The 27146-nt window shown below is 41.9% G+C and overlaps 1 protein-coding gene across 3 annotated transcripts in view; it reads right to left on the bottom strand.

The window, feature by feature from the left end:
* Window positions 1-25779, bottom strand: part of TRIM24 (tripartite motif containing 24) — a 92319-nt gene extending 66540 nt beyond the window's left edge. For 2 of the 3 annotated variants that reach the window (XM_084896742.1, XM_084896740.1), the window contains exon 1: window positions 25181-25778. In XM_084896742.1, the coding sequence (XP_084752868.1) occupies window positions 25181-25553 (373 nt within the window). In that variant the 5' untranslated portion in view covers window positions 25554-25778. Of the gene's footprint in view, window positions 1-25180 lie in introns of all 3 variants that reach the window. The other variant, XM_084896741.1, reaches the window with a different exon arrangement.
* Window positions 25780-27146: the final 1367 nt, after the last annotated feature.

The raw sequence follows: 27146 nt of genomic DNA on the forward strand, positions 1-27146 counted from the left end.
TGTCTAAAGTATTTAATCATTGTCTCAAAAGGATAAATTGAGATAAAACAAAATGGGTGCAAATTTGTAGAAGTGAAATGAGAAATCCTACAAATTTGCCAGAATGAATGAATCCCAAGTCATATAAAAAGAAACTACTTCTAGATATAGTACACTAAAATTGCAAAAACCAAAGGGGGGAGGGGGGGAGAGGATAAAAAGAAAAATCTTACAGAAAAAAAAAAAAAGGTGGGTTCTCATAAAAAAAGATAAAAGTAAGACTGATAGCCTACTTCTATCGATAATCAGCAATAACGGGAATGAGAAGACAATGGAAAGACATCTTCCAAGTGATAAAACACAATACTTGATATATGGACCTCAAAGGGAGGGTGGGGATAAAAGGGAGAGATCAACCAAAGGACTTGTGTGCATACATATGAACCTAACCAGTGGTCAAGGACAATAGGGGGGTAGGGGCATGAGTGGGGAGGGATGGGGGATTGGAATGGGGGGTTGAGGACAAATATGTGATACCTTAATCAATAAAGAAATTTCAAAAAATAAATTTTAGGCACAGGCAAAAAATAAAATAAAATTAAAATTAAATAAAAAAATACTTGATATGGCCAAACTCTAAATCCAGCAGAAAAATCAAATAAGATGCATTCCTTGAAAGATAAACTGTCACAATGGATAATAAAATTCTGCAACATGCTGTTATGTTACCATTTGATATTTTTCAGGTTCACTAGTTCATGTAGTTTTAGAGTTTTTGTTTTAATTTTGGCATAAACTTATTTTTGAATATGTGAAACATTTACATGGTTTAAAAAAAAAAACTATATTAAAAAGATATACCAAGTGATGTCAGAGGAATGCTGCATGAGGGTGCATCATGTCTTCTCCCCTTGAAATTCCAACAAGCTAACCAACTATAACTCAACAAAGAAATCCCTTTTTAAAAAAATTTTTTTATTAAATTATTATCTGTGTACGTATTTTAACAAAAGCTATCAAAACAATACAGTATACTAGAGGCCCGGTGCAGGAATTCATTCACAAGTGGGATCCTGGCCTGCGGGATCGGGCCAAAACTGGCTCTCCAACATCCCCCGAGGGGACCCAGATGGCAAGAGGACTCAGGCCAGGCTGAGGGACACCACTGTTGCACAACTGGGGTCATGTAGGGACATGGGAGGTTGGCCAGCTGGGGAGGAGCTGTGGGAGGGCTCCAAAGCCTGTGGGGCCCATCTTGCTCAGTCCCAATCAGCAGGATCCCAGCAGCAAGCAAACCTACTGGTTGGAGCATCTGCCCCCTGGTAGTCAGTGCACGTCATAGCGAGCAGTTGAGTGGCTTTAGCATATTACATTTAGATTGATTGAAGGGCTGACTGGTCACTTAGCATATTAGGCTTTTATTATATAGGATGTTTAATATTAAAAAAATAAATAAGTTACCCAGCTGGTGTGGCTCAGCAGTTGAGAGTTAACCTATGATCCAGGAGGTCACAGTTTGTTTGATTCCTGGTCAGGGCACATGCCTGGGTTGTGGGCTCAATCCCCAATGAGGTGTGTGCAGGAGGCAGCTAATTAATTATTCTCTCTAATCATTGATGTTTCTAACTCTCTCTTCCTCTCCCTTCTCTGAAATCAATAAAACTATATATTTTAAAATTTAATAAGCACATAAATAAAACCTGTGTTGGCCAGTGTGGCTCAACACATTTGACTGGCCAATCAATGTGTTGGTTGGGTGTTGCTCCATACACCAAAAGTTTGCTGATTCAATTCCCTGTCAAGGCACATACCTAGGTTGCCTGTTTGATCCATAGTTGGGGCATGACAACCAATCAATGTTTCTCTCTCCCCCACATACCCTTCCTCTCTTTAAAAATCAATAAAAACATATTCTCAGGTGAGGATTAAAAAAAAATGTAAAGATGTAATGATTGAGAGAGGGTGGCACAGATTCTAGGAGTGACAAATAGATCAACATTGGCTGAGAAACAGAGTGTAAGTGCTGAGAAATAGACTCCTGCATATATAAATAACTAATCACAGATAGGGATGGCAGTGCATTGAAAAAAGAATCGCCATTTTCAGTAATGCTGCTGGGACAGCTGATAAAAAAATGAAACTTTCCTAACCAGTTTAGCTCAGTGCATAAAGTATGGGCCTGCAGACTAAAGAGTCCCAATTCTGGTCAAGGGTATGTACATAGGTTGCAGGTTCCATTGAGGCACATGCAGAAGATAATCAATGAATCTTTCTCACATTAGTGTTTCTTTGTTTCTTCCACTCTTACACTCTCTGAAAAATCAATGGTAAATGTCCTGGGGTGAGAATTAACAAAAATATAACAAAAAAAATGAAACAAGACTCCCACCTATTGCCACATAAATAAATCAATTGCAATTGAAAGCAAAACCTAAATGTGCTTAGAGCTTTTAAAAGAAAATAGAAGAAAATAATTTTATTACTTTGAGGAATAGAAAAACTCTTAAGCTAAAACACTAACCACAAGTGGAAGATTCATAAAACTAAGTTTAGTTCAAAGACTATTTTAGCCGAAACCGGTTTGGCTCAGTGGTAAAGCGTCGGTCTGCAGACTGAAAGGTCCCAGGTTTGATTCCGGTCAAGGGCAGGTACATTTGTTGCGGGCACATCCCTGGTGGGGGGTGTGCAGGAGGCAGCTGGTCAACGTTTCTCTCTCATCAACATTTCTAGCTCTCTCTCTCCCTTCCTCTCTGTAAAAAAATCAATTTTATATATATATATATATATATATATATATATATATATATATATATATATATATATATATATAAAAGAGTATTTTAAAAAGTTAAGACAAACAGAATGGGAGAGGATAACTAGAATATTAAAGAACTCACATTAAAATTAATAACCTAACAGAAAAATGGAAAAGAGATTTGAATAAGTACTTACAGCTGAAATCCAAGTGGCCAATATGCATATGAAAATTGCTCAACCTAACTGATACTTGGGGGAAAAGCATATCAGATCCAAAGAAGATAACTAGAAACATCTACCAGATTACCAAAAACTAGAGATTTGATAACACCACATGTTAGTGAGTGTCCTCATCTTAAACAATATGAATGCACATTACCTACTGGTGGTTATATGAGGATTGGCAAAAGTAAGTTAAAGATTCACATACCCTATTGACCAAGAATTCTACTTTCAGTTAAAAAACACACAAAAAAGCCAAAACCGGTTTGGCTCAATGGATAGAGCGTCGGCTTGGGGACTGAAAGGTCCCGGGTTCGATTCCGGTCAAGGGCATGTACCTTGGTTGCGAGCACATCCCCAGTAGGGGGTGTGCAAGAGGCAGCTGGTCGATAACTCTCTCTCTCATCGATGTTTCTAACTATCTCTCTCCCTTCCTCTCTGTACAAAAATCAATAAAATATATTTAAAAAAAACACACACACAAAAAAAAACACACAAAAAACCCAGGGTTCAAATATCATTTTGTGATAGTAAGCTGAGCTTTATTAACAGAATACTGCCATAGGTATTATTTTAAAGACTTTTTCTACTCTCAAAATAATTTTCCCTGACCTATTACTAAACATACTTCTAACAGTTTTTGTTATTGTTGTTAATCCTTACCCTGTGGATATTTTTTCCATTGATAGATAGGAAGGGAGGAGAGAAGGTGGAAAGAGAGAGGGGAAGGGAGAGAGATACAGAGACAGACAGACACTGATGTGAGTTGCCTCCCACACCCACCCCAGCTAGGGCTGGGGATTGAACCTGCAACTTAGGTACATGCCCTTGACTAACCCACGACCCTTCAGTGCTTGGGGCCACCGCTCTAACCCTTTAGCAACACTAGGGCTCTAACAGTTCTTTTTTAACTTTACTAATACATTATTTTTAAGAGAGTCCACTATCCAACCATACAATAGAAGGTGGTGGATAAAGTCCCTCTTCATCCTAACATTTATTTCTATTCGTTTTCCATGAAATCAAACCTTACATTTAAGTCAAATATTACATTTAATGATATTCACAACTGAGCCACATTATATTTCCTTTCTCAAATGATCTTATTCTCTGTAATTAAGTTACTTATTTGCTTTGTTTTTAGATATTCAGCACTGTCAACACCAAACTTTCCCAAAAGTAGCTTTTAATATGTTCAAAACCATCAAGTAATCTATGAATTTTACTTGTTTCCTCACATGTATACTCTGAAATCTGTTATCTTTCCTTCAGCTCCAATCATTAATAAGCCTGCCAGCAAACTGTCATTCCATTTCACATTTATGCCATATGAAATCTAATTTCAAAATAACCATATCAATATTACCACTAAAAATAGGCCACTGAACGAAATATAAAATTTCTTTTTGTGATTAAGATATATCATACTAGAGATTCACAATTACAATAATATTGTAACTTAAAATCAGCTGAAAACCACCCAGTTGTCTATATATAATGTTCATTTCAGGGTTGTTCTTTTCTTGGGAAGTGGAGGAGGGTAGGAGCTTTTATTTTTTTGTTTATTATATAGCATATCTATATTGTTCTAAAATCAATACCATAATACACAAGTTACATTATCCAAGTGTATTTTACAGTCCTAATTCCTTTTACCTCCATTGGTAGCCATTTTTGGGGTGTTTTTTTTTTTTGTTTCTTTTTTAAAATATAAATTTTTTTCTTTCCTACTTATTTATTGTTACTGACATATTGTTGCTTTTGCTTTTAGGCCCTTTTAGTGGACAGATCTAAGAAACACAGACGCACAATTTCACTCCATTTTCCACAAAAGTTGCCATGTAATAAATATTCTTCTGTACCTTGCCATTTTTTTTTTACTCAACAATAAATCTTGGATTGCTCTCTAGTCTAGAGCATTCTACAGAGATCTTCCTCATTTCTTTTTTACATCTACCCAGTGTTATATTATGATTTATCCCACTAGCTGTCTATTGCTCTTCACTCTAGTTTTTCATTATTGCAAACAATGCTGAACCAACTTTGCACATACCTAATTTTATACTGTTGCAAATCTATCTTTAGGAATAAAGTGAAGATTGCTGGATCAATGAGAAAATGCAATTGCAATTTTGCCAGATGTTGCCAAATTTTGTTCCATCGGAGACCTATCACTCTGCATCCCACTGGCAATATGGCTGAGTATCTTACTTGGGTCAATTGTGACAAACTGATTTCCTATAAAATATCATTTTTGCCATCAATTTTCAAACTCATTTGCATACCTTTTCATAAAGTTATCTTTGTGAATGTTTTAATTTTCTGTTTTGGTGGTTTTTTCCCCACTCTATTTAAAGGTTCTTCTCCTTTTTAAAGGGTAATTAATAGTTTGACTGTTTTATTTAAAACAAACAAACAAAAAAAAAAACTACTTTAAAGGGCTCCTGGCTGGATAGCCCAAGTGGTTAGAGCATCCTCCCAATATGCCAAGATTTCGGGTTGATTTGTTTTTGTTTTTTTTAAAATATATTTTATTGATTTTTTCACAGTCAGGAAGGGAGAGGGATAGACAGAAACATCGATGAGAGAGAAACATCAATCAGCTACCTCCCGCACACCCCCCACTGGAGATGTGCCCACAACCAAAGTACATGCCCTTGACCAGAATTGAACCTGGGACCCCTTCAGTTCACAGGTAGACACTATCCACTGAGCCAAACTGGTTTTGTAAAGATTTCAGGTTTGACCCCCAGTCAGGGCACATACAGGAACCAACCAATAAATGAATAAGTAGAACAACAAAAAGAGAGATAAACAAAAACTTCCAAGGACCGAAATTTTGATGTATTTATTTTACTATTTTTCTGTTATCCAAAATTCATTATCTTTCCTTCTTCATTCTTTGGTTTACTTTGTCGTTTTTCTACTTTTTTTTTTTTTTTGAGTACTCATTAATATTCATTTTCACTGATAAGCATTTGATGTTCAGATTATCTTATGATGATTGCTTTCGCTGTAACACAGAGGTTAACAAACTATATATAGTCCATGAACCATATCCAACACGCCACCTGTTTTTGTAAATCAAGTTTTTTTGAAACACAGCCATACCCACTTATATACTAGAGGCCTGATGCACTAATTTGTACATGGGTGGGGTCACTAGGCTTGGCCAGTGATCAGGGCCAATCAGGGCCTGCAGGCCAGGCGGAGAGACTAGAAGGGTAGAGACCCTGGGAGGTTGGCTGGCCATGGGGAGGGACGAGTGGGAAGAGGAGGGTGTTGGCCAGCCACAGAGGTTGGCTCTTGGAGCACAATGACCACCAGGAGAAAGCTCCTGCGTTGAGCATCTGCCCCCTGGCCATCAGTGCACATCATAGCAACTGGTTGTTATAGTTGTGTAAGACTTAAGAAAATACTGGCTGCCTTGTTGTTTGCTACTGCCTGCATTGTTATTTGCTTCCCGCCGCAGCTGAGTTTGAGTTTCCCGCCGCAGCTAGGTTTGAGTTTCCCGCTCAGCTGACCTTCCCGCTCAACTGAGTACTGTTGATAGAGCCACCCCCGCCCTGGGCTTGACCCTGAGGGCCACTACTGTCCCAAGCCCAGCGGTCCTAATCAGAGAAAAACATGTTTCCCTCCAAAACAACTGACCTTGACAAGCTGCTTGTGGTTTTTGCCTTTATAAGCCCGCTGTAAACCCCCAACGGGGCCCTTCCATCAGCCTCTGGGCTGGAGGTTGGGTCCCGGCGCCGGTCAATAAACCTTTTGCGTGTTGCATCGAGACAAGTGTTTGTGTGGTTCATGAGGTCGTCTCCGCCATTCAGGACAAAAGGCCAGTTCGGGTCTTTCAGTTGTATCGGTCGCTTATTCTTTTAGAAATTTAGGATATAGATAAGATTGTCTACAACTGCTTTCAATCTACAGGGAAAGAGTTCAAAAGTTCCAACAGTGGCCTTAGCGTCCACAAACTGTAAAAACATTTACTATTGCCTGCCCAGTGCAGCTCAGTGGTTGAGCATCAATCAGCTCTTGCACTGAGAGTCTCTGGTTTGATTCCTGGTCAGGGCATATTTCGGGGTGGCGGGCTCCTCGATCCCCCCAGTAGGAAGTGTGCAGGAGGTAGACGATAGGACTCTCTCATCAATGTTTCTGACTTTAAATGAAATATTTACTATCTGTCCTTTTCTTCAAAAAGTTTTCTGACCACGGATAAAACCTATTGATTCTGATGTTTCATGTCAAGGAACTAGCAATTTTGTTTGTATTTTCACAAGTCAAGAGTTCTTTGGCAATGTGCTTGTTAGTTTCCAGATGAAAGGGCCTTTAAACAAAAAAAATGTTTAATTGACTAGAGAGAGAGAGACAGAGAAAGATATATGATCAGCTGCCTCCAGCATACATCTCAACTGGGGAACAAACCCACAACCTGGTATGTCACCTGGCAGGGAATTATTAAACCAGTGACCTTCCAGTGCATGGGACGATGCTCAACCAACTCAGCCATACCAGCCAGGGCTATGAACTTTATAAACTAAATTTAGTAAAAACAAATACATTGTATCTATTTTGGAGATAAATTTCAGGGAATTTTCTTTATATTTCCACAAATGACCATTTTTCTTCAATGCTACATATGCACTTGCAAAGAAGGTGTATTCTTTCATATGTAATGCACAACTGTGAGATCCACCTTTTGACTGTATTATTTAGGTCTTCAACAGCCTTATAAAAATTTTGTCCACTTGATCTATCTTCAACTAAGAGAGATTTTAAGTCTTATATTATTAATGTTTCCAAGTCTTATTAACTCTCCTAAAATGGCTTTTAAAAATCAAAGAGATCATACTATTCATACATCTTCATTGCGACTGCAGCTTGTAGCCTTATTTGTGTCTCCTCCTTTAATCATTTCTGGCTTGAGTTCTATTTTACGCAACATCAAAGGAATACCTATTTTCTTTATATTTGATTTTTCTGGAATTATCTTTGCATAACCTCTTAATTCTTCACCTTTCTGAGTCTTTCAATTTTGTACTGATATCTTCTGCATAGAGTACAAATTTGGATTTTGCTCCCACCCAAAAATATTTTTTCCTCTCTTATAGGCCAAAGTCCATTTATTGATATGATTTCAATTCTGTTATAAAGAAAATATATAAATTATTTAACCATGTTTTCTTTGTTCCCTTTTCCCCCCTTCCATAATCTTTTGAAATCTAGAAAGGCTGTTTCTTGTCTTAATGGTTATCTTTATAGTAATATCTTTATATAACCTTAGTCCTCTCTTTATTAGATACTATCTTTAATTTCCTAGTATGAGCAATATAGAAATTAGCTTTTTCCTCCTCATACAATCACTGTACTGCATCCCACAGCATCTGTTTATAAAGTATAATATCCTTTGATTCCCAGATAAATTTCTATAAGGTCAATCAATTCTTTTTTTTTTTTAATATATTTTATTGATTTTTGTACAGAAAGGAAGGGAGAGAGATAGAGTTAGAAACATCGATGAGAGAGAGTCGTCGATCAGCTGCCTCTTGCACACCCCCTACTGGGGATATGCCTGCAACAAGGTACATGCCCTTGACCGGAATCAAACCCGGGGCCCTTCAGTCCCCAAGCCGACGCTCTATCCATTGAGCCAAACCGGTCCCGGCAAGGCCAATCAATTCTATTAAACCATTTCTTCTTGATTGTCTGAAATCTATTCTCTCATAGCTTCCTCAGGAAAGATTCATTTGAACTATATTTCTTAAGTTCCTGAATAATTGTATTATACCTACATTGTCAGAGCATATAACAAGTACATACTACTCTGTTACCCCTTATCCCCACCATTAAATTCAGTTCTACAGTTAAACATAATTTCCTGCAGAACATCTTTTCTGTTTTTTTCCCTAGCATAAGACCTTTTGACATTGATATACAGACTCAGAGTGGTATCAGCATAAAGACAAATAGATCAATAAAAAATAAAAAAAAAATTAAAAAGAGAAAGAGAGCGCCCAGAAAAAACCTTCCAATGGACATGGATAACTGATCATTTCAAAAAGGCAATGCATCAGGCTTTCTAGCAATAGAATGGGAAAATTAAATATCTGTATGTAAAATAAACTTGAATCCATACTTCATACCACATAAAAATATTAACTCAAAATGGGCCATAGACCTAAAAATAAAAATTAAAACTGTGAAACTGTAAGGGGAAAAATACCTGTATTGGGTAAAGATTTCGCAGACACAGCACAAAATAAAATTTCTTTTTTTTTTCTTCTTATTTTTTTTTAAAATATATTTTATTGATTTTTTACAGAGAGGAAGGGAGAGAGATAGAGAGCTAGAAACGTCGAAGAGAGAGAAACATTGACCAGCTGCCTCCTGCACACCCCCTACCGGGGATGTGCCCGCAACCAAAGTACATGCCCTTGACCAGAATCGAACCCGGGACCTTTCAGTCTGCAGACCGACGCTCTACCACTGAGCCAAACCGGCTTTGGCAAAAGAAAATTTCTTAAACTGGACTTCATTAAAATAAGGATTTGGGTTCCTTGAAGAAATGATCCGGCTGGTGCAGAACAAATACAAGATGAAACTAGAAACTCCATTTTTTCCAAAAAATAAGAAGTGCTCAAAAACAGTAGGGTAATAAAGATTGATTTAAAAAAAAAAAAAAAAAAAAAAAAACAGTAGGGAGTGTCAACAAACAAGATAACTTGAAAGGGTTTATACTACCTAACTGGAAAGAATTTGATTAACAAAACAATACAAGGAATGTATTATAACATTAAATTTAAAAATGTAATGAATCTGTAATGGACAAATGGAAAAGAAAAATGTCACCCATACAGTAGACTAACAACTAATAATTAGCATAGAAAAGTCACCATTTTGTAGTGTGCTCTCTTGAATAATAAATTTGAATTTTTAAAAAGTCACCATTTTGCAACATTACAATAATAACTGATGAAGGCAAGAATAATCAGTGGATACCAATCTAAGGTTTTTGGGAAAGAATATTCATACAGACCCCAAAGAATCTCCCAGAAGGTTACCTAATAATTACAAAGAGGAAAAAAATATCTTTAAATGGAGAAGCCTAACAGTTTACCACCTTAAACAAGTGATTTAAACCAAAACTAACAATAATGGGCAGAATGAGATCATGTTTCTTAATGTAAAGCACTAAAAAGGACATCACTTTTGCCAAAAAATAATGCATAGCAGAATACAATAAGGAGAAAGAAATCACACATTAAGTTTGAAAAAAGAAAGTTTAGCACAAGTAATATTTTTAAAAAATATTTTTTAATGATTTTTTACAGAGAGGCAGGGAAAGGAATAGAGTTAGAAACATTGATGATAAGAGAAACATCTATATCCATCAGTTACCTCCAGCACACTCTCTACTGGGTATGTGCCCACAACCAAGATATATGCCCTTGACAGGAATCAAACCTGGGACCCTTGAGTCTGCAGGCCGATGCTCTATCCACTGAGTCAAACTGGTTAGGGCTAACACAAGTAATATTAACTACATCAAGCAATTGGGTTAACAAGGACTGGCTAGTTAATAGAGAGAATTCTAAAGAACAGCGACATGATAAAATGTATGGATTATAATACCACTAAGGCTGAGATAGAATGCACAAGGAAGAATTTTCCTTCGAGGTCTGTTATCAGTCCATGTTGGAGAAGGCATAGCCATAGCTCACTTCAATGTTTTAACAACACAGCTGCCTTTGTTAATACTTGCCTTTTTTTTTCCCTGATTTTCTCCTACCTCTTTTCTCAGTCTCCTTTGAAGGTTCATCCTTATCTAGTAACTAGTGGTCCGGTGCCCAACCTGCACCTTCTGCAATCTGGGACCCCTCGAAGGATGTACTACTGCCTGTTTAGAGGAATCGGGCCTAAGCCGGCAGTCAGACATCCCTCTCACAATCCGGGATTGCTGGCTCCAGCCACTCACCTGCCTGCCTGCGTGACTGTCCCTAACTACTCTGCCTGCCAGCCTGCTTACCCCCAATTGTCCCCCCCTGCTGGCCTGGTCACTCCAAACTGCCCCCCCCACACACACACACACTGTCTTGATCACCTCCAACTGACCCCCACTGATGGCCTGCTCACCCCGAACTGGTCTCCCTGCTGGTCTGCTTACCCCCAAAGACCCCTGCTGTCCCATCCTGGCCTGATCACCCCCTGGCAACCCAAGATCCCACCCTTCCTTCTTTTCATTTTTCTTTTTTTCAGCACCTGCTTGAGCAGAGGCTAGGACCAACGGGAAGCAAGAATCTAGGATTTATCTTCTATAATTGAAATTTTGTAGCCTTGAGCAGAGGCCAGGGCAGGGGGAAGCTTGGCTTCCTCCATCGCCAGGGGTAACCCAAGCCTCCTGCTTGCTCCAGTTCCATAGCCAGCCGCCATCTTGGTTGGGTTAATTTGCATACTCCTGATTGGCTGGTGGATGTGGCTTTGTTGGTGTAGCAGAGCGATGGTTAATTTGCATGTTTCTCTTTTATTAGTGTAGATCATTACATATCAGAATTCCTAAAGGTCTGTCCTATGTGATCTCACTTTACTCTTCAGAATAAAAGAAGGAAAAGACAAAAAGATGATCAAAAAAGAAAGGTCACAGAAGTGGGAAGAGAACTTTATACCAAAAGATGGGTGGTAAAGCTGAGCTAAGATTAGTGAAAGCATGGCACGTGACAAACAAGCCAAGTCTAGAATACTGATAAGGACAGGAAGAAACATAAATCAACGTGTAGCAGTATTTAGAGAGACAAACACTAGGAGTCTCATGTGCTTTAGGCTCCCTTCCTGATTATGCTTACTGTTGAATATAGACAATCAAGTGATCCCAGGGAGACTCTTCCTTCATCAGCAAAGTAAAATAAAATTCTTCTGGTAATTATGACTCCTAATAACTATTTAAGACATGTTTCTTTTAAATATATTGTATATGCAATGAGATGAGGACCTTTGGACTATTTATACAGTTGACCTCTGAACAGTATGGAGGTTTGGAACAACAACACTAACACCTGCCCCTGGCACAGTTGAAAATCCTCATATAACTTGACACACAAAAAACTTAAGTTGTCCCTACATGTCTGTGGAAAATTGATTCCAGGATCCCTGCAGATACCAAAATCTGCAGGTGCTAAAGTTATCTATATAAAATGGCACAAAACAAAGTATACAGTTCACCCTTTGCATCAACGGATTCCCAACCATACTGAAAGAAGATTTGAAAAACTAGATGAACGTGCAAAACACCAAGGCAACTCAGCTGATAGTTACATGTTAGCGTGTTATTTTAAACACAAATATTTGAACATATACCATACATACTTATATATGTTATATATACTACAATACTAGTGTATCTTGTACACAAACCATCCTACCTAATAAAAGAGTAATGTGCAAATTAACCATCACTCCGCTACATCCACAAGCCACACCCATCAGTCAATCAGAATGAGTATGCAAATTAACCCCAACCAAGATGGCTGCTGCCACAGAGAGTAGGAGGGAGGCTAGGGTTTCTCCCGCAATGGAGGAAGCCAAGCTTTCCACACAACACCCTGGCCGGCAAAGGCCTCCACTCCAAGCTACAAAGTTTCAATTATAGAAGGTGAATAAACCCCAACAGAAATGGCTTCCACCACAGAGCAAGCAGGAGGCTTCGCTTCACTCCAGGCTACAAAATTTCAATTGTATTAGATAAATAAACCCCAGATACCAGGACCTCTGCTTGGGTCGCCATAGGCCCAAACCACCATAGGCCCCTTGCCCAGGGCTGCCCCATGCCCCAAGAAAACCCCCACCCTGATCCGGGACACCCTTCAGGGCAAACCAGGTGTCCCCCACCCATGCACCAGGCCTCTATCCTATCTAATAAAAGAGTAATATGCAGGTTGACCATCACTCCAACACACAAGATCAAGGTAGCTGCCCCCATGTGGTCAAAGATCTTTCCCCCATGTGGACATAAGTTGGCCACCACAAGTTGGCCAGCAGGGGAGGGCAGTTGGGAGGGACCAGGCCTACAAGGGAGGGCAGTTGGGGGCAAGCAAGCCTGTAGAGGAGGGAAGTGAGGGGTGACCAGACCGGCAGAAGAGGGAAGTTGGGGGAAAACAGGCTGGCAGGGGATGAGTTAGATATCAATCAGGAAATCTATGTAATTCTCCACATTAACAGGGGGAAAAAGAAAAATAAATCAATCATTTTAACAGATAGTGTATAGAAAAATGCATTTAACCAAATTCATTATCCATTCATGACAAAAACCATTAGCACAGAAGGAAACAGAAGGGAACAGAAGGAAACTTCTTAATTCTGTTATTTGGCATCTATTAAAAAACTAACAGAGCTAACATATTAATAGTGAACAACCTGAATATTCTCTTAAAATCAGGAATAAGACAAAAACATCATCATTTAATACTAAAACTAAACTTCTATTCAATATTGTACAGGAGGTTCTAGCTAGTGCAATAATGGAATAAAATTTATAAAGGGCCAGAAAGTGGTATAACTATATGAAAATAATCCACAAAAAACTACTAGAGTTAATCATTAAATTCAGCAATATAAAGGATACAAGCAACATACAAAAATTAATTTTATTTCAATACACTAGCAACAATTAGAAATGAAAATTTAAAAACACCATTTACAACATTAAACATTATCATAAAATGCCTTAGAATAAACTTCTGAAAAGTTGTATACTACAACTAAAGCATGCTGAGAAAAATTAGTGATCTAAATAAATGGGAGATGAAACATGTTCATGGATAAGAATAGTCAACTAAGATCATCCTCCCCAAATTGTTATCCCGAATTCAATACAATTCCAAGCCAAAACAGTCTTTTGTGTAGAAACTGACAAGCTGATTCTAAAACTTACAAAGAAATGCAAATGACGTTGAAGAGCCAAAGCAATTTTGAAGAACAAAACTGTCCAGTTTCAAATTTTACTTAAAATTTTAATGTACAAGGAACAGCTGGTGCCTCTGAAGGCAGCCGGCAAGCGCGGCCGTGGGGTGCTGGGGCCCTCCGCGCCACTCCGCCGCCCCCCCGCGCCGCTGCACCATGTCCAGCCAGATGGAGCGCTGCGAGCGCGAGTGGCACGAGCTGGAGGGAGAATTCCAGGAACTGCAGATTGTCACACGTGCCTCTGAAATGAAGACACTCAAACCATTGGCAGAGCCAAACAGAACAAACAGAAGATGTTTACTTATATAATTGGAAAGTCAAAGGTGAACTGCCGAGTGAGGCTCAGGATCCAAGAGGGCTGCACAAGTAAACACCTAACTGCAGCCGCACACAACAATTTCAATAAAATACAACTAAAATATAAAATGGACATTACCTAGAACTACGGGAAAGTCGAATGACTGGAAATTCTACAAGAAGGAAAGAGAAAACCAGAAGGAAAATCAGAGGAGCTGCAAAAGCCTAAGGTACGAAGCCACGCGGCGCGCGCGCGGAGAGGACGGAGCTGGAGAGGAGGGGGAGGCTGAGTGCTTGGCTGGCGTTCCCTAGTGGGAAGGAGATAAAAGCTCCGGACTATGCCGAACCCCAGATCCGACAGTGCTGAACCCCACTTCTAGGCCAGACCCTGGGGACCCAGGCTCATACAGAGGGAGCATGGGCTGTGAGGCGGAATCCCAGGGGAGTGGCGAAAGGCAGAGCCCCCGGAGGCGAGCACTGTTGACTCTGCTGCTTGATTGCCCTAGCGGGAAGGAGACAAAAGCTCCAGACTATGCTGAGCCCCAGTTCCGACTGCTCTGAACCCCAGTTCTAGGCCAGACCCGGGGGACCCAGGCTCATACAGAGGGAGCTTGGGCTGTAAGGCAGAACCCCGGGGGAGTGGCGAAAGGAGGTCCTGGAGGAGCACACATTGCGCGCAGAGAATGGACGGTTGGCGGTGCCGCAGGATTGCCCTGGCGGGAAGGAGACAAAAGCTCCAGACTGCTCTGAACCCCACTTCCAACTGAACTGCACCAGTTCCTGGCTCATTGGGGGAGAGACTAGACTGTTTGGTAGCAGGCAAAACTCAAGGGCACCTTTCTCTCAGAGGTGCTTGCAGCAAGTACCAAAGGACCCTGAGGAATACTGAGACTCAGGAGCCGCATAGGGCGTGGTTGACGGAAACCAAGGCTGTAGCTCCACCCTGAAACTCCGCTTCATCCAAGCAGAACACTGAGACTTTTAAGGCTACCAACTCAGGGAAGCTGCGAAAATGCAGAGACAAGGAAATAGATCACAAACGAGAGTACCTATTGGAGGAGAAACCAAGATGGCGGCGTGAGTGAGCAGCCGGTGTGCCGCTCCCACAATAATTTGAAGATTGAAACTAGTATGAGGGACATCTATCATCCAGGACCACGGAGGAAGGTACTGGGTGGTTAATAGTCAGCAATTAACATGATGGTGGGAGCAGTGAGGGACCGATGGGGCTCTTGGAATGTGACCAGCTGGAGAAATGGAAGAATGGCGGGCCCGGAGCTGCCAGGCCTGGATCAGCAGCAGCCAGGCCCAGGCCCGGAGCAGCAGCATCCGGGCCCAGAACAGCCAGGCCCAGAACAGCCAGGCCTGGAGTGTTGTGGGGTCGAACCCTGGGTTCAAAATGAAAGGAAAGGAGCAATGCAGCCAATTTGGGCACCAGAGTGTTATGTCCGTCATCACAATGGACTCAGAGAAGCTCTGTGTCCCTTCACCCAAAAGGACTGAGTTGCCCAGACGACAGCAAAGTGGGAGTAGAAAACTGAAGGCTACGCAAGGGATTGAGGTGCCAACATGGAGTCAGCTGAAGAAATTAAAGACTGAAATGGAAGCTACTTCTTTAATCATGTTCCTGCTCATGCTAGCATCTGTTAGCTTCCAGTCTTCCGCAAAGTCTTGTGCAGCAAATCCAAGGACTTTGAGTAAATCTACACCAGCAACAAAAGAGACTCATTTAGTAGCTAAAAATATTAGTATGTCCATAATTCTGATTTCACATTTTGTTGTTTTGCATTGGCATTGTTGTTATTACTTAATAGCCAGAGTTTTGCTCTTGACATTCAAGTTTTGAAAATAACATGTATGTGGTTTAGTTTTTGCATTGGCATTGTTTGCAATTGTCTCTAATTTTAGAGCCCTATTATTGATGTTTAAATTTTATTTTAATTAGTAAAAAAGGGTGAGATGTAGAGAGCCACCTGAGAAGGCACATGGACATTCTTTTAATTCTTATCAGCTGAGACCAAGGGCACTGGCAGAATCCTCTTATCAGTACTGATTTCTTAATCCATGTGCTGGGAATAAGGAACAAATAGGACCTTGACTCACCCAGGTCTCAATATGCAAAATCTTGTACCAAAAAATAAGGAGCTTACCCAGATTTTGATGAATAGGATCTGGGCACACCCGAAACTCCTTTTGACCTTAAACTCTCCTTTGGAAGCCAATTAAAAAACAAAAGACAAAAACAACTATTGTACAACAAAAAAAGCACCAAGAGAATTAAAAAACCTGATGAACAATATTAACTGTTAAATATAATAGAATCAGAAGTATGGACTGATGATTCTCAGGGAAAAAGAGGAATGGGGGATGAGGGAAGAGACTGATCATAAACTGTGCACCTATGGATGAGGACAATGGGGGGTGGGGAAAGGGCAGAGGGTAGGGTAGGAACCAAGTGGAGGAGAAAAAAAATGAGGAACTTTTGTAATAATATGAACAATAAAGATTTTTTAAAAAAATTTTAATGTACAGATAGTTCTAAAAGGACAGATCAATAGAAAAGAATCAAGTACAGAAATAGAACTATACATATTTGTTCAAATAACTTTTCATAAGGAATGCCAAAGTAATATAATGGGAAAAAACTCTTCAGTAAATGGTGCTTTAACATACGGTTAAAAACAGGAACCTTAACACAACCTCACAAAAAAGTTACTCAAAGTGGATTATAGTTATAAAAGCTTAGTAATAAAAATAATGAAAGAGCCCTAGGTAGTATGGCTCAATGGGTAAAGCATCAGCCTATAGACTTAAAGAGCCAGGGTTTGATTCTGGCCAAGGGCGCATGCCTGAGTTGCAGGCTCCATCCCCAGTAGGCGGTGTGAAGGAGGCAGATCAGTGATTCTCATCATTGATGTTTCTATTTCTCTCTCCCTTCCTTTCTGAAATTAATAAAAATATATTTAAAAATAATAATAAAAATAAAAAATGGGAGAAAATCTTAGTAAGCTTGGAGTAGGCACAGAATTTTTAGAAAACCACTAAACATAAAAAAAAAAAAAACCCTGATAAACCAGTCAAAATTTAACTTCAGCTCCTCAAAAGATACCATTTCAAAAGTAAAAAAGAGTGGGAGAAAAAATATTATACTTGCAATAAATATACCTAACAGGACCAAGTGCAGTGTAAAGAAGTATTACTTTTCAGTAAGACAAACCACCTAATTTTTTAAATCTGCAAAATACTTAAATTTTACCAAAAGAGATATATGAATGGCCAACGAGCACAGAAAAGATGCTCATCATAATTTGTCAAGGAAATAAAAATTAAAACCATGATATATTCCATCACACAAACTAGAGGGCGAAAATTAAAGAATAATATCCAAATTGGCAAGGATGTGAACCAACTGGAATTCTCATACATTGATGGATGGAATGCAAAATGGTACAACCAGGGTAGATTTCAACTCTAAGTATTTGCCCAAGGAAACAAAACATTTCACATAAAGAACTGTCTACAAATACTTACAAAAATTGTATTCACAAAGCCTCACACTGAAAAATAGTAATTTCCATCAACAGGTGAATACTGAATATACTGTATATAGAACTGTTGTGTATAAAACTGATACAATATGAATTGACCTTAAATACTATTTAATCCTTCCTCATATTTTGTTCTCAAAAATGATTTATACTTTTTGCCAAGAACCAAAAAAAATCAGCTCCCAGAATTGAGTTATATATCTTACAGCCAATTAATAGTCTAAGGAAACTGATAGATTCTTATATTTCACACTCCCTGGACAAATAATGTGACCCCTATCAAACACTGAGCACTTGTAAATTATAATTAAAAAGTGTTTTTATTGATTTCAAAGAGGGAGAGAGAGAGATAGAAACAGCAATGAGAATCACTGATTGGCTGCCTCTTGCATGGACCCTACTGGGGATCTAGCACCAGCATGTACCTTAACTGAAGGGAATCTGATGGTGATATCCAGGTTCATAGATCAATGCTCAACCAGTGAGCAACACAGGCCGGGCTGCAATACTTTTTAAATTATAACATTCCTTTTTTAAAAGATAAAGTATTATGTTTGATTATGAAAAATGTGTTAGGAAGAACTTATTTTCTATAAATTTCATTTAGGATAACATAGGGAGCACCAAAAAGTTAACAGAAAAGGAAAGTAGCCCTAGCCAGTTTGGCTGAATGGATAGAGCATTGGCCTGTGGACCAAGGCATCCCAGGTTCGATTCCAGTCAATTGCAGATTCCTCCCTGGTCCCTTCTCTGGTCAAAGTGCTTGCAGGAGACAACCAATCAATGTGTTTCACTTACTAGTACATAGATGTTTCTGTCTTTCCCTCTCTCTTCCACTCTCTCTAAAAATCAATGGAGAATAGGAAACCAAGATGGCGGCATAGGGTAGACACCTGAATGCTGCCTATCACAACAAATTTGAATTTAGAACTGAAAAACAGGGGAAACATCACCTTAAAGCACCAGATGGCTGACTGAGAGGAGGCTCTACCATCTGGAAAGGAGAAAGAAGGCGCACTGCACCTCAGGAACTGTGAAGGTGAAGAGAACTGTGCGCCTGAAAAGATGGCTGCCCGAGTTCGTTGCCGGCTTGCTTGTGGAGCACGGAGAGGGCGGACAGCTAACGCTTGGCTGGCTTTCTTGTCTGGGAGGAAAACAGAACCACCCTATTGCGCTGATAGACAGCCCGAGACAGGGAGAGGCCAGACTGTCAGGCAGTGGGCAGAGATCTCTCGGAGGTGTGTGAAGCCAGCAGCCATTACTGCCGGACTCAGAAACCAGACCCTCATAGGGAGGGGCTGAATAAAGTTTGTCTGCACCACTCGAGACTCCGTCCCATCCAAGCGGAGCACAGAAGCCCTTCCAGTGGCCAGCTTTCTCATTCGTAGCCAATGGGACTCTCCTAGGGAGAGTCCTGACAGACAGGAATCTAAAGCTTGTCTGCGCCTATACCAAAGAGGTGCACGTGCCTGCAACCAATTGTGCGGGATTCAACAAAGCTTGTCTGTGCCACCCCAAGACTCCGCCCCATTCCAGCGGAATACAGCAACCCTCCTAGCTGAGACACTTCTGATCTTTATAGCCAATTGGCTTGGAGATCAACGCTTCCCAGTGATACCAATAACAAGCAAGGCTTAACAACAAGACTGCACATACAACCCACAAAGGGCTACACCAAGACTCTCCACCTCAGGTAACTGGGAGGTTGACCCACTGAACCATATAGGACACCTTAGCACACAAAGCCACCCTACCAACTCAGGGAAGCTGTGAAAATGCCGAGACAAGGAAACAGATCACAAACAAAAGAAATGGAGAACAAGAAGCGACTGGATATAGAGTTCAAAACCACGCTTAGAAGGTTTTTCAAGAATTTCCTAGAAAAGACTGATAAAATAAATGAGAATATGAAAAGGGATCAACAAGAACTAATAAGGGATCAATAAGAAATAATAAGGGATCAACAAGAAATAAAGAATACATTGTCTGAAATAAAAAATATTATACATAGTCCTAAAAACAGAACGGAAGATAGCAAGAATCAAGTCAAAGATTTAGAACATAAAGAGCCAGAAGACACTCCTCCGCAAAAGCAAGGCGGCAAGAGAATCCAGAAAGTTGAAGATAATGTAAGAAACATCTGGGACAACTTCAAGCGAACCAACATCAGAATTATGGGGGTCCAGAAGATGAGAGAGAGCAAGATATCAAAAACATACTGAAAGAAATAGTGACAGAAAACTTCCCCCACCTGGTGAAAGAATTGGACTTACAAGTCCAGGAAGCGCACAGAACTCCAAACAAAAGGAACCCAAAGAAGACCATACCAAGACAAATCATAATTAAAATTCCAAGAGCAAAAAACAAAGAGAGAATATTAAAAGCAGCAAGAGCAAAGCAAAGCAGGTAGTTACCTATAAAGGAGCACCCATACGATTGTCAGCTGATTTCTCAACAGAAACCATGCAGGCCAATGGCAAGAAATATTCAAGGTGATGAATAGCAAGAACCTACAGCCAAAAATAATCTACCCAGCAAAGCTATCACTCAGAATCCAAGGCCAGATAAAGAGCTTCACTAATAATAATAATTTTAAAAAAAGCTAAAGGAGTTCATCACCACCAAACCAGAATTATATGAATTGCTGAAGGGGGTTCTTTCGGAAAAGAAAGTAAATAAAGATAAAAACTATGAAAAACAAATACGTAACTATCAACAAGTGAATCTAAAAATCAAGGGAATTAAAAAAAAAATCTGATGAACAATATTAACTGTTGAATATAATAGAATCGGAGGTATGGAAGGGGAGTGAACTGACGATTCTCAGGGAAAAGGGGAGAGGAGGGTGTGGGAAGAGACTGAACATAAACTGTGCACCTATGGATGAGGACAATGGGGGGTGGGGAAAGGGCAGAGGGTGGAGTGGGAACCTGGTGGAGGGGAGCAATGGAAGGGGTTGGGAAATGAAGAACATTTGTAATAATATGAACAATAAAGATTTATTAATAAATAAATAAATACCGTATTTTTCGGACCATAAGACACACTTTTTTTCCCCCAGAAGTGGGGGGGGAAAGTCCCTGCATCTTATGGTCCAAATATAGCCTACACATATACTGTAAAAAAAAAAGTTTTTTTACTTGCCCGGCTCTGTGTGGTCTCTGTGTGCTTGCCCGGCTCTAAAATGGTTCTAAATGCTGCTGTTTACTTTACAGGGTTGATTACATGTGTTTATGACTGTGATGTTGGGTTTTAATGCACATAAAATATTTTAGGACACTATTTGTTTCAGAATCTTTTTTTCTTCATTTCCCTTCTCTAAAAACTGGTGCGTCTTATGGTCCGGAAAATACGGTAAATAAATAATCAATGGAAAAATATCCTCAGGTGAGGAAAAAAAGAACTTTAAAAAAGAAAAGGAAAGGAAGCCTGATAGTATTGAGAATTACTACTCTACACCTGAATTTTAGTCATAATTTCCTATAGAATCCTTATGATCAACTATATTTTGATCTAAGGAAACACTAGGGTTTTATATTATACTTTGGAATTCTAAAACTATGCCAAATTGGACTACCTTGGGAGAGGGACCTTGAAATCCAAATTTTAATAAGTGTACCAGATGATTCTAATAGCTAATATTTGAAAACCCCTATCTAAATCTAAAAACTAAGAGTGTAACTGGAGCATGTTATGTGGCATACAGAAAGGGCTTGTGTGGTTATGTGGCCTACAGAAAGGACCTGTGTGGGTATGTCATTTTTTTTCATAATTACCTGCCAATATATAATACTAGAGAAATTTGACACAAAATTCAGACTTCAGACTTCTTGTAAAAAAAAAAAGATCCTTCAACACTGGCTCTTCATTCTCACATGAATCTGCTGGAGCTAAGTAGAATTTGCCACCTCCCACTCCCCCACCATTCCCTATTTGCAGGCTCACAATTCTCCATCTCAATTAGCTCCTGCATGTATTGTAGTTTGATCAATGGTGCCTGCACTCACAAGTTAATTAAAAGAATCTTCATTAAGGTTCATTAAGCCCAGCTGAGTGTGGCTCAGCAGTTGAGAGGTGACCCAGGATCCAGGAAGTCACTGGTTTGATTGCTGTTCAGGGCATATGCCCAGGTAGCAGGCTTGATCGAGAGCGCGAGGAGGAGAGCGCGAGGAGGAGAGCGCGAGGAGGAGAGCGCGAGGAGGAGAGCGCGAGGAGGAGAGCGCGAGGAGGAGAGCGCGAGGAGGAGAGCGCGAGGAGGAGAGCGCGAGGAGGAGAGCGCGAGGAGGAGAGCGCGAGGAGGAGAGCGCGAGGAGGAGAGCGCGAGTGTGTGTGTGTGTGTGTGTGTGTGTGTGTGTGTGTGTGGGGGGGGGGTTGCAGGAGGCAGCCTGTCAGTGATTCTCATCATTGATATTTCTCTCCCTCTCCCTTCCTCTTTGATATATATATATTTTTCCTACCTAATAATCCTATCTAATAAAAGAGTAATATGCAAATTGACCATCACTCCAACACACACAGAAGGCTGCTCCCATGTGGACACAGATGACCACAAGATGGCCATCAGGGGAAGGCAGTTGTGGGCAATCAGACCAGCAGGGGAGGCCAGTTGGGAGGGAACAGGCCTGCAAGGGAGGGCAATTGGGGGGCGATCAGGACTGCAAGTGAGGGCAGTTGGGGGTGACTGGGCTGGCAGGGCAGTTGGGGGGGACCAGGCCTTCAGGGTAGGGCAGTTGAGGGGGACCAGGTCTGCAGGGGAGGGAAGATGGGGGGGACCAGGCCTGCAGGAGAGGACAGTTAGGGGGGACCAGGCCTTCAGAGGAGAGCAGTTGAGGGGGACCCAGGTCGGCAGGGGAGGGTAGTTAGGGGGAATTGGGCCGGCAGAGGAGCAGTTAGACGTTGATCAGGCTGGCAAGGGAGTGGTTAAGAGGTGATTAGGCTGGCAGGCAGAAGCAGTAGGGGCAATGCAGTCAAACATCCCTTGAAGGGTTCCAGATTGGAGAAGGTGCAGGCTGGGTTGGGGGGATGGAGGGGAGGGGCCTGCACAAATTTTGTGCACTGGCCTCTGGTATAGATATAAAAAAGAAGATTCATTAAGAGTTCATCAAATGAACTAGACGGTTGAGTGTCAAACCATAAACCAAGAGGTCATAGTTTGATTCCAGGTGGGAGCACATGTCTGGGTTGCAGGCTCAATCCCCAGGAGGGGATGTGCAGGAGGCAGCCCATCATTGATGTTTCTCCCTCTCTGAAATCAAGAAAAAAAATTTTTTTTTTAAGTTCATCAAATAAACTCTTATTCATTTAGTTCTAAAATGTATTGCCTAAATTTTTACTTCAGTTCATATTAAAATAAGTTTTCAAGAAAGTAAAAAGGAAAGCATTCAAGTCAATAAAATTCAGGATATTTTTAATTTATTGAAGATAATCCTAACTTTTTTTTGAGGCACACAACCTCAAAAGTATCATTTGTTAAAGCCTTTGCTTAGTATAAAGCCAAAAACATTTATCTTTAAATTTAAATGCCTCCCTTGAACATTTGCATATAATGCAAGCACAAAGGTAAAAAATACTTGGAGACTGGAATTACATAGAGAATTCTGAGAAATGAAATTCAAATTTGTGTCAGAATTGAGAATCCGTTCTTTTATTACCCATGTTCTCATTCATTCAGGTCGGAATGTCATGGCCACGCACACAATTCATCTTAATCCTAGAATTATGCAAAATTCAGGTCTTAATTGACTACTCGTCTGAAAGAAACCCAAAATGTGTCTTAAAAAATTTAAGAACTAAGATTTCTCAGTTTCACCTGTACTAACTTTCCAACAGGTGGGCCACCTCTGAGCAAACTAGTGTGAAGACTGATACTTTACTTATACGCTAACAAAGTAGCTTGCCGTGGATGCTGGTAGAAGACATGAGATTCAGGCAAAGGGCAGTTTTTTTACTTACAATAATTATATAAGACAAAACACCAACATGTTGCACTGGTTCTGAGTCCCAGTTCCCACCAAGCAAAATGAAGAGGACCAGTAGACACAGGGAACTTTCTCATGTAACACAATGGGTTGTGTTACATGAGAAAAATCTATGCTGTGGGAACCCCAATTTTTTTTCCCCCCTCTCTTCTTTTTCTCTCTCTGGGAACCCTAATCTTTGAGGAGCAGTAAGCATGCCTTTTACTCCAAAGGGAGACATTTGTCTTTATTATACTGGACGGTATGCATGCCTGCGCTTTGCTCTGATGGAAGACACCATCTTCTAAGGCTGTTCCTTATAGTATAAGGCTTATACAAACACCCTTTTAAAATAGAAACAAAGGGCAGTCACTCTGCGGGCAGGACCTGCAGGAACAGAAAATTGTCTCCCTCGACCAAATACCGTTCCTAACATGTAAATAAATGAGGGGTCTAACACTATAATCTATTTAAAGCATTAATTTCACATATTCCTTGACCTAGCTCAATTATTTAATTAGCATTTCACCTCAAATTAAAAACGAATTCCCCCTTTTCAGTTACTTTGTATTTTTTTAAATAAGGTGCTCAAGTATTTGCAATACTAAAATTGAGGGGAAAAAATCTCAAGCATCCTACTAGAAACAGATAATTACTGTACTTTAACTTTAAACGTTTCAAGCCTTTTAAAAGCTAGCAATGGGAGCCACCTGTCAAAAACTCCCAACTGCACAGTAACAACCACCACAAAGAGAAACAGAAGCTCCAACGTTTCCAGCTGTTGTCTACAAAAGCACAAGAAAACTCTGCACCCCCCGAATCGCTTTGTTCTCTTCCTCTTTACCCTTTTGCCGACCCAAAATAAAACCTTGGAAAGATAAAAGACGAGAAAACCACCGTCTCATAGCTCTCCTTTGTCCACAGCGGAGAGAGAGAGCTGGGTTCTCGGTAAAGAACTCGAAACATGCAAGACCGAGAAATGGACAACATCTGATCTGTGATCAACCATCAAAGAAAGTCACTATCACTTCATCCGCATCCTCCTTCCCTCCTCCGACACACACACACACACACACACACACACACACACACAGACACACCACACAAAACGTGGGTAAAGGCAAGATGAGAGATGATTGGGATCAGATGCACCTGGACAAAGCTTTGGGGAGGCAGAGGGTCGCCGACGTTAACTAGATGCAGTTGGCAAAGAACCCGAGCAGCAGACAACAGCCGGCTCCGACGGAGATTTTCCAAAAAGTGCGGGTGGCGGGTCGCCCGTGCAAGTTGCTCGCGGGGGCGTGCGGGGCCCGTTCGCGTCGCCGCCGCCGACACAGACCCGCTCCCTCGCCCTTCCCCCGCCGCCGCCGCGCACCCCGGGCGGCGACATGACAGTGGGTCCCGCCGCGCAGGGGCGCCCGCCTCCCCCCCACCACCACCATCGCCCTCCCCCGCCGCGGCCGCCTCTCTCACCTTGGGTGGCGAACGGCGAGGAGCCGCCGCCCGGCGAGCCGGGCCCGGGCAGCAGCGGCGGGGTGTCGGCCGAGCCCAGCATGGGCGCCGGCAGCATGAGGTAGCGCTGCGGCGCGGGCAGGCAGCGCTGGCAGAAGGAGTGCAGGCAGGGCAGCAGCTTGGGCGCGCGGCTCTGGATGTTCAGGCGGCACACGGCGCAAGTGTCCAACAGGTTGAGCCGCGCCGCCTCGCCTCCGCGCTCCGAGTCCGGGCCCTGCCGGCTCTCGGCCTCGTTCTCTCCGCTCGGAGCTGCGGCCGCCGACGGTCCCCCGGCGGCGGCGGCCGCCGAAACCGCCGCGGCCGCCGTCGCCGCCTTCTCCACAGCCACCTCCATTGTCCTGCCCCCCAACGCCGCCGCCGGGGAAGGGGGAGCGCGGTGTCCGCCGGCCGCCGCCGCGGCTCCCGACCACCTTCTCCTCCTCCTCCTCACAGGCCGCTCGGGTCGCCCGCGGGAGAAGGAGGGAGGGACGGAGGGCGGAGGAAGCCTTCTCCGGAACCGGGGATCCGCCTCCCCGGGGAGCGCGGCCTGAAAAGGGGGTTCTGTCAGCGGGGACGGTCCCTCGCACCAGGGAGCCTGCGCTCCACCCGCTTCGCCAATGGCCGGGGAGCTCCGCGGACCCGCCCAGCCCCGCCCGGCCGAGCCGCCCCGCTTTTCTCCGGGGCCCGAGCCCGCCTCAAGCCCCGCCCCCGCCCTCTCTCCCACCAACTGAAACAACGGCTGGCGGCGCCTCGTCCAATAGCCGCCGCGTCTGGGTAGGGGGCGGGGCCTCCCTCCGTCCGCGAGGCTCCGGCGGCGCACCGGGAGAGTCTGGGAGGTGGGCGGGCGCTCGCCCAGTCCCGCCCCTCAGGGCTCGGGAACCGCGGCCTCTGATTGGACCTTTGTACGCGCGCAGCTCCCCCCTGAAAGGATTAAGGGTTTATATGTTCGCCGCCGCCGCCTAAGCCAACCCGCCTGTGTTAGTTCCTCCTACAGGGTGGAGCTCCAACTCCGTCCTTGAGTTAATTGACTGCTTTCAAAACTGGTTTTATTGCTGCAGTCGGGGTCCTGTAGGAAGAGTGAGGATGGTGAGAGGGTCAGGTCCAAGGATGACGAAGTGGAGATAGCGAATAAGGAAGGAATTTTAAAAATTAAAAACGTGGGGAAGCCGAAACCGGTTTGGCTCAGTGGTAGAGCTTCGGTCTGCGGACTGAAATGTCCCGGGTTCAATTCCGGTCAAGGGCTTGTACCTTGGTTGCGGGCACATCCCCGGAAGGGGGTGTGCAAGAGGTAGCTGGTCGATGTTTCTCTCTCATCGACGTTTCTAGCTCTCTAGCTCTCTCCCTTCCTCTCTGTAAAATACTGTATCAATTAAAAAAATAATAAAATAATTTTTTTAAAAAGTGGGGAAAAGATGTGGAGGCAGCATGGATCTTGCCACCTGAATGCACTCATCTATATGATGAGTGATGGAACATGAATTAATGGGAAGCTTCTCTTATAAGTAAGGCATTTTTGAAGAATTTCGCAACTGAAAAATTAATTTTTTTCAAATCAATGATTTGCTTTTTAAATGAGTAAAAGTGGATCATGTTCCAAGGAATTAAAATATAAAGATAGTATGCAAATGTTGTTATTGCATATATGCATTATTACAAGAAATAAAAGTAAATATTAATAGAGATATCCCAATCATTCAATATTCTTTTTCATTCCTTCCCCCTCCTTTTACACATTTTCACTCAAGAGAAAGACAAACTTTTAAGGAATTTGAAGAATCGAGGTGGGGAAAACAAAGTTTTCTTATATATACTAGTACACTAGACTTTAAAAGTTTGTATGGCGGTGCCATGTTTAAGTACAAATAAAGTAGTGCTGGAACTTTGAGGTGAGTGGGGTGGGGTCGGAAAAGATTTTGTTAAAATTGTAATGATTTTGGAAGAAGGAATG

Source organism: Pipistrellus hanaki (genome assembly GCF_964339955.1).
Source record: "Pipistrellus hanaki genome assembly, chromosome: 10".
Lineage (NCBI taxonomy): Eukaryota > Metazoa > Chordata > Mammalia > Chiroptera > Vespertilionidae > Pipistrellus > Pipistrellus hanaki.